This window comes from Leucopleurus acutus (genome assembly GCF_964270905.1).
Source record: "Leucopleurus acutus genome assembly, chromosome: 8".
NCBI lineage: Eukaryota > Metazoa > Chordata > Mammalia > Artiodactyla > Delphinidae > Leucopleurus > Leucopleurus acutus.
The window spans coordinates 34,327,971-34,341,901 of NC_139151.1; the positions used below are offsets into that span (position 1 = coordinate 34,327,971).

Genomic DNA, 13,931 nt, shown 5'->3' on the forward strand with positions numbered 1-13,931 from the left:
GATAAGGGTGTATTACTATGATAAAAAGTAAAAATTAGTAGACAATCACCAAGAAAACAATAATCTCAGATAATTTACAGAAAGAAGAAATATGAATTTTCTAACTTCTCTCACAAAATCTTAAATAAGACTGTCATTGAATGAGGTAATTGAAATTTAGCAGGTGTTTTCCACCTGTTTCTTTTTAACTTAAATGTTAACTTTAAAATAACAGTTTTATTTTACTTGGGTGCATTGCTTTATTGAACCTTTCATGTAGTACTGCACAAATAATGATTTTTTGAAAATATAGATGTTTGTAAAATAAAAAGTCAACGGTTTCAACTGCTTCAGTAAATTCAATTAACATGACTAAAAATATTTATTAGTTTAGTGACACAGTATTGGTTACATAAGAAACAATGGCTAACAGTGTGATGTTCTGAAAAGGCCAATGGGAATGAAAATCAGCAGTCAAGGACGGAGGGATTGGTTTTAATAGTAGGAGGGACAGTAGAGTATCTCTACTGAAATTACATAAGGGAAGAACAGAATGGATGAAGATGTATCAATAGTTAGATTTGAAATTCCATTAGCAGGAAAGTAAATTTGATACTTAAATAGGTTTTGTAAAGCAGTGGGGAAGGAGGGAGGCTGTCCAGTTTGAGAAAAGCAGAGAAGATTCCAAAAATCTTTGGGACAGTTACAAATTAACAATCCACAGAAACTTACTAGGATTGAGTGGCAATATTGAAGTTGTTGATCATGAATCCCTGGCAGGTGTAACTCTCTAGCAGCTTTCAGATTCCAAGGCAGTCACAAATTAAGGGTACAGTGAGTTCATTGGGAGTGGGGTTTTGCCCAGGAAGAGCAATAGAATCAGAAGGGCAAAGGAGTTTAAATAGCAGCAAACAAATTACTCTAATTATTCTTGAAATGTTTGACTATGGAAGGTATAAGGTAAAGTTAAGTGATACATTTGGGCCATGAAATCAAAGAAGTGCAAGAGACTGTTGGACATGGGTCCTGAGCTTTTAAATCACTGGTGAAGGTGGTGTCAATTTTTGGATTCTTACTTTACATGTGTTCCTCTCCCTTGTGAAGGTCAATGTAATGTTTAGGTTTGGTGCATGAAAAGAAGGCAGAATAGCTTACTCAACCTCAGGCACTATCTGAATGTATGTAAATGGAAATAGTCAGCAAAATGTTACAATTTTCCAATAAAGATGCTTCAAATTCTTGCGTAATTAATGAGAAAATACTCAGAAACTTTATGAAAATGGCTTATAGAAAATCACCTCAATTCTAAACTATTAACTAGGTAAGTTTTCTAAATGCATATCTATTTTCCTTTATTCTTTTCACCCTATAGACATTCTTATATAATCTTGAAGTTGGCATAATATACACACAATCATAGCTTTAACTGTATTGATGGAATACACAATGATAACACTTAAATCTCTTTCTCTAGCCCAGTCCTCTCTTGTGCATATTAGGAATATGTATCAGTAGCCTACTGCATATTTCCACATAGATTTCCCGTGGATATCTTATCTCAACATAGCCAAAACTGAATTTGTCACATTCAACAATTTCTCAATCTATTTTTTCATCTGTCTTATCTCTTTTCATGAAAAGAATCATCATCCATTCGTTGAACTATGTGAAAGCTTTCTCCTACTCCAGAGCCTCATGTTTAATCATCACATTCTGATAATTCTATGTTCTTAATATCCCAGGCATGTTTTTGACCCTTCAGTGCTATTACCACTGCTTTCAGTCTGTCTCTCCTCACCTCCTCACCTCTTGACTGGTTAGTTTCAGTAGCCTCTAAATTGGTTTCCCATTTTTCATCCCTGTTTCCCATCTATTCCTCCATGCCATTACCTAGCAGTGTGACATTTGGAGGTCCCTTCATCTCTTTCAAATTGGCTTCCTCATCTCTGAAATAGATATTGCATTTGTACTCTCTACCTGATAGGATTATAGAATTATTACTAATGTTTTTATATATATATATATATATATATATATATATGAACTCTGGCTATACATTACTGCAGTATATATTCTAAAACTAAGCATATAAAAGACTAGTGTTGAAATAGATTATTTTTTAAGCTTCACAATCCATCAGGATTCTCGAGCTCACTTCTCAATAATACCTTCATAGCTTTTTTATTGCATGACAGAGCAAGCCATATATCATATATCAACTCTAATATAGTACTTGACTTCTTTAATGCAATGCTTAACTGTAAATGTCTATAACTACAAATTGAGTTTTTAAATTTGAAGACACTTTGGATAGATGGCAATACCTATACTTATAGAATCATCATTTCTACCTGAATTGCACTTAAAAGTTAAAGTTCCAACTGCTCCTATTATTGGAAAAGTAATAATAACAATTATAACTATGCCATGAAGTATTAAAAGCTGAATATTCAATTTGAAGGTATCTAAAATTAAAAAGTGATGAAAAATGAACCTGTAAAATACGTGCAATTCATACACATATGCTATATAGAGGCCCTAAAGAGCAAAAAAAGAACTGTGGAGTCTTATTACAGTTCATCTTTTTGGAATCCCTCTCCCTTTTTGGCATTAGGGTAGTGTTAAGGTTAATATTTCTTAGCTATAGATCATCACTTTCCTATGTGAAAAATTTTATTCTAAGGTATGCATGATCTTAGACTAAAAGTGTAGAGTTTCTAAATATGCCAAATGCCTTTTTATTTTATTTGTGCTAGGTTTAAGTGCTTAGAAGAACACTAATACATCTTTTTTTTAGGTCTTTTTGTATTGAAGTACAGTTGATTTACAATATAGTATTAGTTTCAGATGCACAGCATAGTGATTCAGTATTTTTCCAGATTATACTCAATTTTTCACATTTGAGTTGGCTGACCATTCAATCCAGTCCATTGAACTTACCATCATTACGGAGAGTGAGTGGTGTTGGAGGACTAAGTACTCGAGCGTTCGTCACTGTGTTTTTCACCAGACAAATATAGCTGCCAACATCTGATGTTTGGACTTTAGAAATATAAAGGTTGCCTGTCTCCTGGGAAATGAACCGCCGGCTGTCTTCCGCCACAAAGGAAGGGAACTCGTTAAATACCCAGCTATAGACGATCTCTGAAAATACACAAAATTCAATTGTTGAAAGACAGATTATTTTACTAAAAAACTCAAACAACAAAGCTTTTACTAAGTATTAGATAGGTTGCAAGATCATCTGTATTTGATCCAGATGTCTATATCATTTTGTAGTTTATGTTCAATGAACTGTTGCTCTTAATGACTACATGAAGATCTGAAATATTTTTTAAGGATGCTCAGCCTTTATCTATTCATCCATGTACTTATTCATTCAGTTCTAATGTGTGTTTAATGTATTTTAGATGCCTGGCACTATGATAGCACTGAAATTAAAAAGATGAGAGAGACAGTTTTGCATTCTCAAAGATTGGTCTGATGGGAAAGATTTACCCAAACCTATGAAACAATGTGGAATAAAGAAATGGAGATGTATACTCTACTGTAAAGAAGACAATGGAAAAGGGCACTTAAGCCATCATGTTGATCAGCAAAAACTTCTTAAGTTAAGAGATGCCTGAGCTACATTCATTTATTCATTTGTTCAACAAATACTAGTTGTGGGTCTTGATGGGCCAGGAATGCTCTAAGTGGAAAAAAAAGTCTGTGTTCTCATAGAGCTTCCATTATAGTGGAAAGTACAAGAATACACAAACAAGTATTTGTCAAGTGGTAATAAGTGCTATGAGGAAAACTAAAGCATGTAAGACAGCTAGAGAGTGGCAGGGGTGAGAAAGATGCATGAATTTATATTTTAAAAACTCTCTCTGACTACTGGTTACAGATGAGACAGCGTGAGGACAAAGCAGGGACCAGGGGAAGGGGAAGCAGGAAGAATAATGTCCCCTCGTCTAAGCGGCTATTTTCAAAATAGCCATGAAATATATAAATGATTTGCACTATAATGGTAGTGGCAGTGACAGTAGTGGTGAAGTGATGAGAGGTGACTGGTTCTAGTAAAAATGTGATAGTGGAGTTGATCAGAATTGCTGATGGATTGATTATGAAATGTGAAAAGGAAAAAAAAAATGAGTCAAGGAGTAAGGTTTTGGGCCACCACAGTTTTGTGTTATTAGAGTGAAAAATCCAAGAAAGGGAGTAGTAGGAGAAGAGGTTAGAGAAAATGGAAATTAACCCAAATTACTAAATACAAATTAACATGGTCTGTATGTTGTATTAAGGAGCTTATGCTCTATCCTGGATGTTTTCTAGCAAAGGGTTGACATAAAGATGTACATTAGTAAGGTATTCTGGTGATTCTGCAAAGGTTGGATTTAAGTAAGTGCAAGTTGAAAGAGGGAAAAATAGGACGATATTGCATACTGAAGGTAAGAGCTGGAGAAATCTGAATCAGAACCTAATCATAGCAATGAGAAGAAGGATATTGGCCCAAGAAATATATAGGGAGTAAGACAAATGAAGAGACAAATAGTCCAGGAACACTTTCATTATCTCCCTTGAATGACTGGGAAAGGGATGACACATGAAGTTCAGGATGAAAATAAATGAAGTCACACTGGTTTAAGAAGAAAGATCACTGGTTCACTTTCAGGACATTTTGAGTTTGAGGCAAATCTACATAAGTAGTTCCAGCAATTGGTAAATATGTGTTTGAAGTCCATGAGAGGAAATCTGTGGTTGAGAGTTGTTGGTATGTTGGTGTAACTGAATCATGTAAGTAGATGAGAATAGATACAGTGAGAAGATAGTTTTCTGGAAAGCACAAACATCTAAATAAAGGAAGGAAAATGTTCAAAAGATAAGAGAGAAGGAACCATTGGAAATATTCAAGGGGAATAAAGAAAATGCAGTGTCACAGAGACCAATGCCTTAACAATTTCAAGAGGGTTAAATAATGCCAAATAAGGCAAAAAGGACTTAATGGGAATGTTTATAAATATAATAAAGGAAAATGTTACTTAGGATTGACATGTGGTAATCACTGAATAGCAGATTCAGTAGATGAGTGAAAATCAAAACCAGCTTGCAATTGAGTTAATAGAATATGAGAAATTGAAGGAATTATGTGTAGGCCAATAGCATTAAAATCTCAATAGGCATTAGAATTACCTACGTTATGGCTAAAAGAGCAGATTCTAAGGTCCCCTTTCCACAGAGTCATTTGTTTAGTAACACTTATTACCTGAATTTTTATAAAGCTCAAATGTGATTCTAATCTACATTGAGGCTTGGGAAGCCTTGTTTTATGCCTTTCTTTTCTTCCTGTCTCTCTTTCTTTCTCTCTCTCTCCTCCTCCCTCTCACCCTCCCTCCCTCCCTTCCTTCTTTTCTTCCCTTAAGTATATGAGTTATTCTAATTGTTATAATGAGAGTTTCATTTGTTGCTCAAACATCACTCAGGCATTTTTATATTTTTGCAATTTACTTTAGGTTAGGTTTTACTGGAGTTACCTCAATTTTTGTTTTGTATTATTAGAAATTTGGAGTAAAAGAAAGCAACAAACAATCACATTAAAGACTATCATTAGTCTTTAATGAGTCAATGTTTTGTAAAATATTTTAGAATAAGAAGAAAGTATTTACACAAAATTGGCATTTTCTCAAATTTTACAGGTAAGTATGTATTTGGGGGTTCAAAAATGCTTATTTAGCTTTTAAAATAAGTTTACATAGCAAAGCATTTCATAATTCTAAGAAGAATGAAAAAGTAGAAATAGTACAAAATAGAAAAGCTGACAGTCTGAACTTGAATTGGATTTTCTACCTCTGCCAAAAATGCATCTATTGAACAGGGCTAAATCCCTTTTAAAATCACTGTTTACTTTCTCCTATATGGTTTTTCATTCTCTATCATCATTTATTTAAAATTCTTTTCAAATTTTACTCTCATAAAAAACAAGCATTCATTATATTTTTAGTATGTCAGAGTGTGAGGATTATAAAATGATTCAGGAAAGTAGTAAAACACAATTGGCTTTGGAGTCTAGTCGTTAGTCTCATATAACACTTTGTTTCATACCAATTGTGCTTGGCCTAAAAATATTTTAAGGTAAGCTGATATATTAAGTACTAAAATCTTAATATTATTATTCATTATCAGAAGCATACTGAGACTGTTTGGTCAACTGTGATTTTCCCATTCTTCTAAGCTTCTTTTTCAATAGTATGTTTAGCTAAGACAATTAAAAGTGTTTTAGAAGTTCTTGGTATGATTCTTCAGTGAGTACTCCCCAAAGTTTCTATGTTAAATTTCTCTAGTACATTTTTATATTGTGTTGTAACATACATTTGGCCTACAAACGCATGTGCTGTATTGACTTGAGGTTTTGGTTTCTTTTTCTTTTTTTTTTTTTTTAAGTTTTTTAGCTGCACGCATGGCATGTGAGATCCTAGTTCCCCGACCAGGGACCAAACCTGCTTTCCCTGCATTGGAAGCGCGGGAGTCTTAACCACTGAACCGCCAGGAAAGTCCCCAAGGTTTTGGTTTCTTATGGGAGATTATTTTATCTTTCTCCCTGAGTCAGTGAGAGCCATTCAAGTTCGCTGAAAGAATAGCCCATTAAGGTCCTGGCTGTTGCAGACATGCTATTCTAACTTCCCCTCTCAAGCAGACCCAAAGACTTGTCCTTTATACCAGCATAAATAGTCATCCTTAAGCTCCTAGACTCTAGGGTCTGTTACCATGACATGTAAACAAATCTACCTTGCTTCCAAGATTTCCTCGGGATTAACAGTATTCCTAGGTTTCAGTTAGGATTTTAGTCCTGGATTTTAGTTCTTTTTTGTTTCTGATACCTGGGATATTTTTTCTTTCCTGTGAGCTTGGCTGTATACTGAACTTAATTTATTTATTATTTCTAAATTTTGGAAAAGTCTCTGGGTTGGCTCTGTCTATTGTACTAATTGAATGTCTAGGTTTCATGGCTTTATGCAGTGCAGACTTTCATCACAATTGCTGTAATTGATTCGGTGTCACAAAGCAGATTACCCTGCCTTTGACACATAAGATGATTACTTAAATGACATATTTCTACATCTATAGGGTATAAAAACAGTATTAACTATATGGGCAATGATGTTCATTTCTTATAACTGTAGTGCCGTTAATTTAAAAAAAGAAAAAGGGTGAGAAAAGGGAATGAAACTGGATACTGCAGTGTCTGAAGTCTTTGTAAACAATTTCAATGAGTAATCATATGCAATTCATTTCAACATTCTTTAGTATAACTACAAGTTAGAAAATAAACATTTTTCTTCCTAATAATGTGTGTTATTAGGAACACACATTATTCTGCTTCTGTTACAGAAGAAGCTTTAGGTCAAAAGATTTGGAGAGAACACGATGGATGTAGCAATTGATTTGTTCACCACCCAATTAATAATGCAACTCTCCCAGGGAACCTAGTTTCTTTATCCTTGTCAGCTATAGAAAGGAAAACCTAAAAATCAGAACCTTCCCTATTTTTAATATATGCTCAATTTCATGGTTTATAGTAAAATTTTCACCTAATGGGCTGTACTTACCAAAATCCCTGGTCTTTTCCATTTTTGCTTATTCCCATAATGTGAGATTTAATGTTATATCTGTCAAATAGCTATAATTATGATTTATTCTTTATTATACAAGTGTAACTTTTTAGTTTGTTTTTTAAATAATTTAAGTTTTGTACTGTAGTTTGATATATTTTTTTTGTTAATTTTTACTGGATGCTGCTTAATAGAGTGTATGTCATAAGCATTTTAATATTTACTAATTGCTTTGTAATCATTTTTGTTTTTACAATTCCATTAACCGTTATGACTCCTTTGCCTCCTGTTTTGATGAATTAATTGATATGAAGATACTTAAATAGTGGAAATTAGTAAGTTACTGGCCGAAACAGTACTGCTTTAAAAATTGGTACTATGATTATTTTGTTTATATAAAACTTTTAGCTGATGGCTAGCTACCATTTTGAGTTTTGGAATTAAGGACATCATGAAGGAAATTTTAGAGAATTGTACTATTAATTATCCATTACTACTGAGCATAAGGGGATACACCTGAAATTAGAAGGCAATATTTTTTTTACATTGCTGATTTATATCTGCATTGTGATAGAAAATGTCACTATTAGCCACATTAAGTACTCTTGGCAGGGTAGAGACTAAATCTACTGTCTTCACCACCATATCCTTAGACCCCAGCTGGATGCCTGGTGTGTGGTTGCTTAATACATATTTGATGAAAAAATAAATAGAATAAAATATCTATATATGTATTTTTATAAATCTTTCTAAATTTAAGAATAAGAGTAGATATTTTTCACTTTAATGTTCTCATTGCAAATTTTCTCAGCTCTACATGAACTTATTTTGGCCTTTAGAATATGAATCTAAGATTATGTTTGTAGTTGATCTAAAAACAGGCATTGAGAAGTAATGCAGGCAGTTTTAAGAATCTGGAATGTACTGTCAATGGACAAGAGAGAAAGTCTTGCTTACAAAGTTACTATGAAGTATTTTTGTGATTTATTCTACTAGGTAAATTGGACAGAGATTGAGGGGAGCATTAAATTAAATGTGATCCAAACTCCCTCTCAGGTTAACAGCTTCCATGGTGGTCAGTCATTTAGCCTCTGCTTGAACATGTCACTGACACTGTTGAGGAAGCTGATTTGGCAGCTCAGGTTACTAAACAGATCATATATAAAGATTATTTTGGCTGCTGGCTTTAGGATGGGGACTAAGATCAAGACAACTGGGAGTATCAACAAGTAGGTAATGATACATTTTTATATGCAAAGCACTGTTTAAGACATTATGGAGATGTAAGGTGGGGTTGGGAAAGGAACTAACTTGAGAGCTTACTATGAGTCACACACTTTGCACATTTTCCCACTTCTCCCAGCCACACACATACACAGAGATTAGAAGGCAACATTGTGAGTGAATAAGACCATGGACTTCAGAATCACAAAGACCAGAGTTACAGAGATGGCTGCATGATCCACTAACCTAGGTACCTTTGGGCAAACTATTTAAATTAGTCTACTCATTTGTAAAATGCAATTTAATGGAGGAAATTGTAGGTTAAATGAGATATTACATGTAAGGTTAGTATTACAGAACTTGATGTAGTTATTACCATTATTACAATCATCTTCAACATTAAAGGTCTGAGGCACAAACAGGTGAACCAGTGGAAAATTATAGCTAATAACTTTCAGAGGAAAAATTCCAACTTGTCTGACTCACTCTAAGCCTATATTTTATCATTGTATTATTCTGCTTTGATTATTATATTCTAACCTTGCTGAACCTCAATTTCAATATCCTTAAAATGGAATAGTAATATCTATATGATGTGATTGTGCTGGGGATTATATATGCCACTTAAATGAGAGTGTTCAACATGCAGAAACTGCTCAGTAAGGATAGCTATTGGGTTAAGATAAATTACCTAATATATTGCAGTAGTATTTGGTACAATTCAGATTCATCTTGAACCTTGTACAGTTTGGTTTAATTTCTACATGTGTCAAAAATTTCACCTCTAAAACATAGCCAGAAGCAAGGATCCTGAGAGTAACAAAAGAGTAAAGCTGTCTAACTGACACTTGGTTAGCACCGGGAGAATCAAGATATTTTAAAAGATGTTGTGAAGAATGCAAGAGGACATTTGTATGTTTTAAAAATCAAATTACCTTAATACAAAGGCAGGCTGTATTATTACATTAAATTTCAGTTATCTTGGTTGAACAAAACAAAGTACTAATTCTTCTTTTTATAAGTTTTTGAGACATGTATTTTCATATGTTTATTACCTAGAGTCAGAAAAAACAGAGTTCTGCTTAAAAATTATAACGTCACTGAGACAAAATAAAATTTTATGTGCCTATAATTCAAAACACCTTTAGTAAAACAAAAGATAAAGAAAAGAATATTTATAATAGAAACAGTTGTAAACTGGTATTCTCTCATGATCCACAATTCAAATGACTCCAAGTAAGTGAATTCCAAGTTCTAGAGTTCAAGTGATTATACCAACTGAGTGACAGTATCTTTTTTTATTTTCCTTTGGGAATGTTTCACACTACAGAGGACTTTTTTTTTATCCCAGGAGCCCTGCGTCTAGATGTAAAGGTCATTGCTAACTCTTCTCAAAATGCAACCTAAATTTCTTGCTCTGCTAATTGGTTTTAAAATTATTTTTATTGAACTGCAAACTTCATCAAGTCAGAGACCAGCATTTTCTCAGCAGGGTGTGATGGTCCATGGCACAAGTTCACCTTAGGCTTCAAACTTTGCATTAAAAAGCATTCATGTTACACTTCTGACAATTCCTTGTTAAAATACACAGATCTCAGCGCTTAATGAACAACAGAATATCTGTTTCCTAGAATCTTGCCCCTTGCTGAGCACAGATCTCTATTTGAAAAAAGAAAAATCTGATTAATAGTTATTTCAAGTATTTATTGAGTTATGTATATTATGGGGCCTAATTTTGCCAATTAAAACTTTGATGCTTCAAATAGCAACTAATCAGAGCAGTGTCTAAATCCCACTCACCAGACAAAAGCAGGTTTCTAGATATTCCTATTGACTACTGAGTCACAATTTAATTAAACTGTGGTCAGAGCCTTAAGTATGTAAAAAGGTAAGAATGTGTCCTGCTAGCACAGAAACCTACTGTAAAATGGAAGGACAGTTTGCCTTACATGCAGATGTTCCTAGGGATAAAAGCAATATTATTGTACAACTGCCAACAAGGATATTTATTCCTGCTCCCCTCTTACATTAAGACTTAGAGTTTTCCAAATATTTAACCAAAAAAAAAATCCCATACATAAATAATCCAATATTTTCTGGAATTAACAGGAGTCCACAAGATGGCAGTGCTTGATGAGTAGAAAGCATTAATCTTGGGCAATATTCCAAAGGGAGGAAAATGGAAATCTTGATTAGTAAAAAAAATGTTTACTCATTTTTCTGTGTTTTATTTAGTAAAATGTCTTTTATCCAAAAGGTATTTGTCATTTGTACATAAAATAAAATAAATAAAATTTAATTTAGCTATAGGCATTGAAAGCAAAAGAAAATTCATAAAGTACATATTCAAAACACTCAACATTTTTCATTGACAGTGAATTTTTTAAGAGATATCTTTACTTCTTTTAATTTCATGCTATGCAAATTTTATAGTTAAATTTGAAGATTTATTGCAGGATAAATAATAACAGGAAACAAATATGAGTTTAATAAATTATCCCTCCTTTAGGTAGATGAGTTCACAGAAGACAAAATCCTCTAGAGTTGTGATTAGCCTAAGCTTCACATGTTAAATGTGGAACTTTGGTTGCTTTTGGGTTACATTTATCATATAGGTGCAGGAGAGAATATTTAGATAAGATAAATTATTATAATGAGATTCTCTGCTGCTCAACTTCTTCTTACATTCAATGTAATTTTTCATAAACATTTTTGTGCTTTAACTGCTTAACTAATGCTCATTAATCCTTCATGCAAATCTTTAATGAAGGTAATTTATTTGTCACATTGCTATGCATCATATAGAAATAGTCAATATTATCTATTTATCAAGAGGCACTGAAATGGTATATTTTCTGCTCTGGGGGTTTGTCCCTATGGTTCACCTGCTTCAGAAAAAAAAAAATCCTAATCAAAAAATACATATTTATACCTGTTGATATGTAATCACTGTAATAAATCTTCAAATTCCTACTCATATGAATTCACATAGCATAGAACTCTGGCTAGAACTTTTTTAGTTGATTTCTTTGAAAAAAATAGAAAAGTTGGTATGAGCTATACTAATAATACAAATGGTATAAAAAAACTATTTAGAATTTATTCTTTTTCTAATTCTACAAGAGATTTTTCTGCAAAAATCAGATTGTTTTTGATTTTTATAATTATGTTTATATCTTTCCTATCTTATAATTATTATCAAAATAAACTTAATGAACTGGAAATTATGATGAAGTCCAGTAATGATTAATAGATGTTTTTGAACAATGAAAGTACACATTAAGAAAGAAGAACTATGCCTTTAAAATTGATATATTTACAGTAATTAAGAGTGGCCATTATTTTGAGCCTAATATTCATGTTAAATATGAATGTTAGGTGTTCAGAGATATGTAGTACGTATCAACTATGAAAATAAAAGATTTCAGTGGAAAAAAATATGTTGGTTCTCCCTGAGTCAATTATTTTTTCATGTTTGCCTTGTTCTTTTTTTTAATTTGCCCAGAAGTTTTCCAGACTTCAGTTTCCTAAACTGACTATTCTTTGGTCAGTTCCTATATTGCTTGAATCTTTAACACTTTTTATAATTTCTGGATACAGAGGATTTTACTTCTTAAAAACCAAACTTATTCAGACTTCTTTATTGAGTATCAATTACTTAGATGTATTCTGAGTATTCTCCACAAGTGTGGGCTCTGTGATGTATCTTTCCCGATAAGCCTCTATTCCTAGTTTGTTGGTCAATTAAGGTTTCTGATGATTGATTCAAGATATTTTCTAAAATCACAAGACTACTAGGAACTATAATAGCTAAAATAAAAACACTATAATAATTTTCTTGGAACCCGGGAGGACTAATCAATATTATAGTTTTAGAAATAGGAAAACTGTATGTTTGTAGGGATTACTGTAAATCTCAAGAATGTAAACCAGTTGTTAGATAGATAAATTTACTCAGAAACCACTGATTAAGGAGCTGATTGTTAAAGGTGAAAAATGAGAGATTCTGATTTATAGGGATCACCTAAAGAAACTGGATGCACACAAATTGCTTAAATGAAAATCAGGAAATATCAGGATATACCACATCAGAGACTGAGTAGAGCAGAAAATTTGATTTTTTTAAAAAAATAAATATTAAGTACTTATTCTTAGTTGAAGGAAGTGCTTAAGACACCAGTGATACTAACATGAATCCAAATATAGTAGAGTGACATGAGATGTATACTAAGTACCCAGCTTCCTATTCCAGTTGGGACCTCTGTGCAAGAACTGAGCCACATGGGGTTGAACTCAGTGAGTGCATGCATAGGTGTAAGGTAAGGTGGCACCATGAACAAAATCATGGAATTCATACCAATGCAAAACTGCGTTTGAACTTTTGCATCTAGCAGCTATGCAGTCTTCAGCTAATTACCTGACTTCTTCAGTTCTGTTTATTCATCTGTAAAATAATCAAAATAACACCAAGCTCTTAGGATTTGGGGGAAACATTTACAAAAATGTTAACATAATTTCAGGACTATATTGAGTGTTCACAAATTATCATTATTATCTAAAATGCTAACATATGTATATATATATACACACACACATATATATACACACATGTATATAATTTTTTCTATGTTTACCATCTTTGTCAAATCAATCTAGCAGTCACTAAAATCCTCATAATGTGTCTCTTTACACACATGCATAAAAGAGTGGCTTGACTTTACATGTCAGTAACATACCCATATGCTATTCTTGTTCCAATTTATCATACAACAATATATAGATTATGCAGAATTAAAATATCTGTACATTTTATAATATATGTGGCTCCATAATATTCTCATCTGACATCAAATTGGAGTTTAGGAGTATTTTTACTCTATGCATGCCACATGCTTACCAATAGACCTTAAGTGATTCTCTTGTATGAGACTCTTTTTCATGGAACTTAAAATATATTATATATAGTCTGCTCTGCTTTTACACCTCAACACATCTCTTTCTTAAACCATCCAATATTATCTCCCACTCTTTATAAGCATTAATGCTTCATCTTAGATAGAATGATTCTCATATCGGTATGCCTCATAATGTCGTTTCCCTGGACTAGAATGCATCCCCACCTTCCTTCTGCCCAGT

General features: G+C 32.9%; 1 protein-coding gene across 3 annotated transcripts in view; it reads right to left on the reverse strand.

The window, feature by feature from the left end:
* The window catches only part of CNTN5 (contactin 5), a gene marked incomplete at both ends in the record, with an annotated part of 797,505 nt that overhangs the window by 377,820 nt on the left and 405,754 nt on the right, over positions 1 to 13,931 (reverse strand). For all 3 annotated transcript variants that reach the window (XM_082845318.1, XM_082845317.1, XM_082845316.1), the window contains one exon: positions 2,920 to 3,123. In XM_082845318.1, the coding sequence (XP_082701444.1) occupies positions 2,920 to 3,123 (204 nt within the window). The remainder of the gene's footprint in view (positions 1 to 2,919; positions 3,124 to 13,931) is intronic.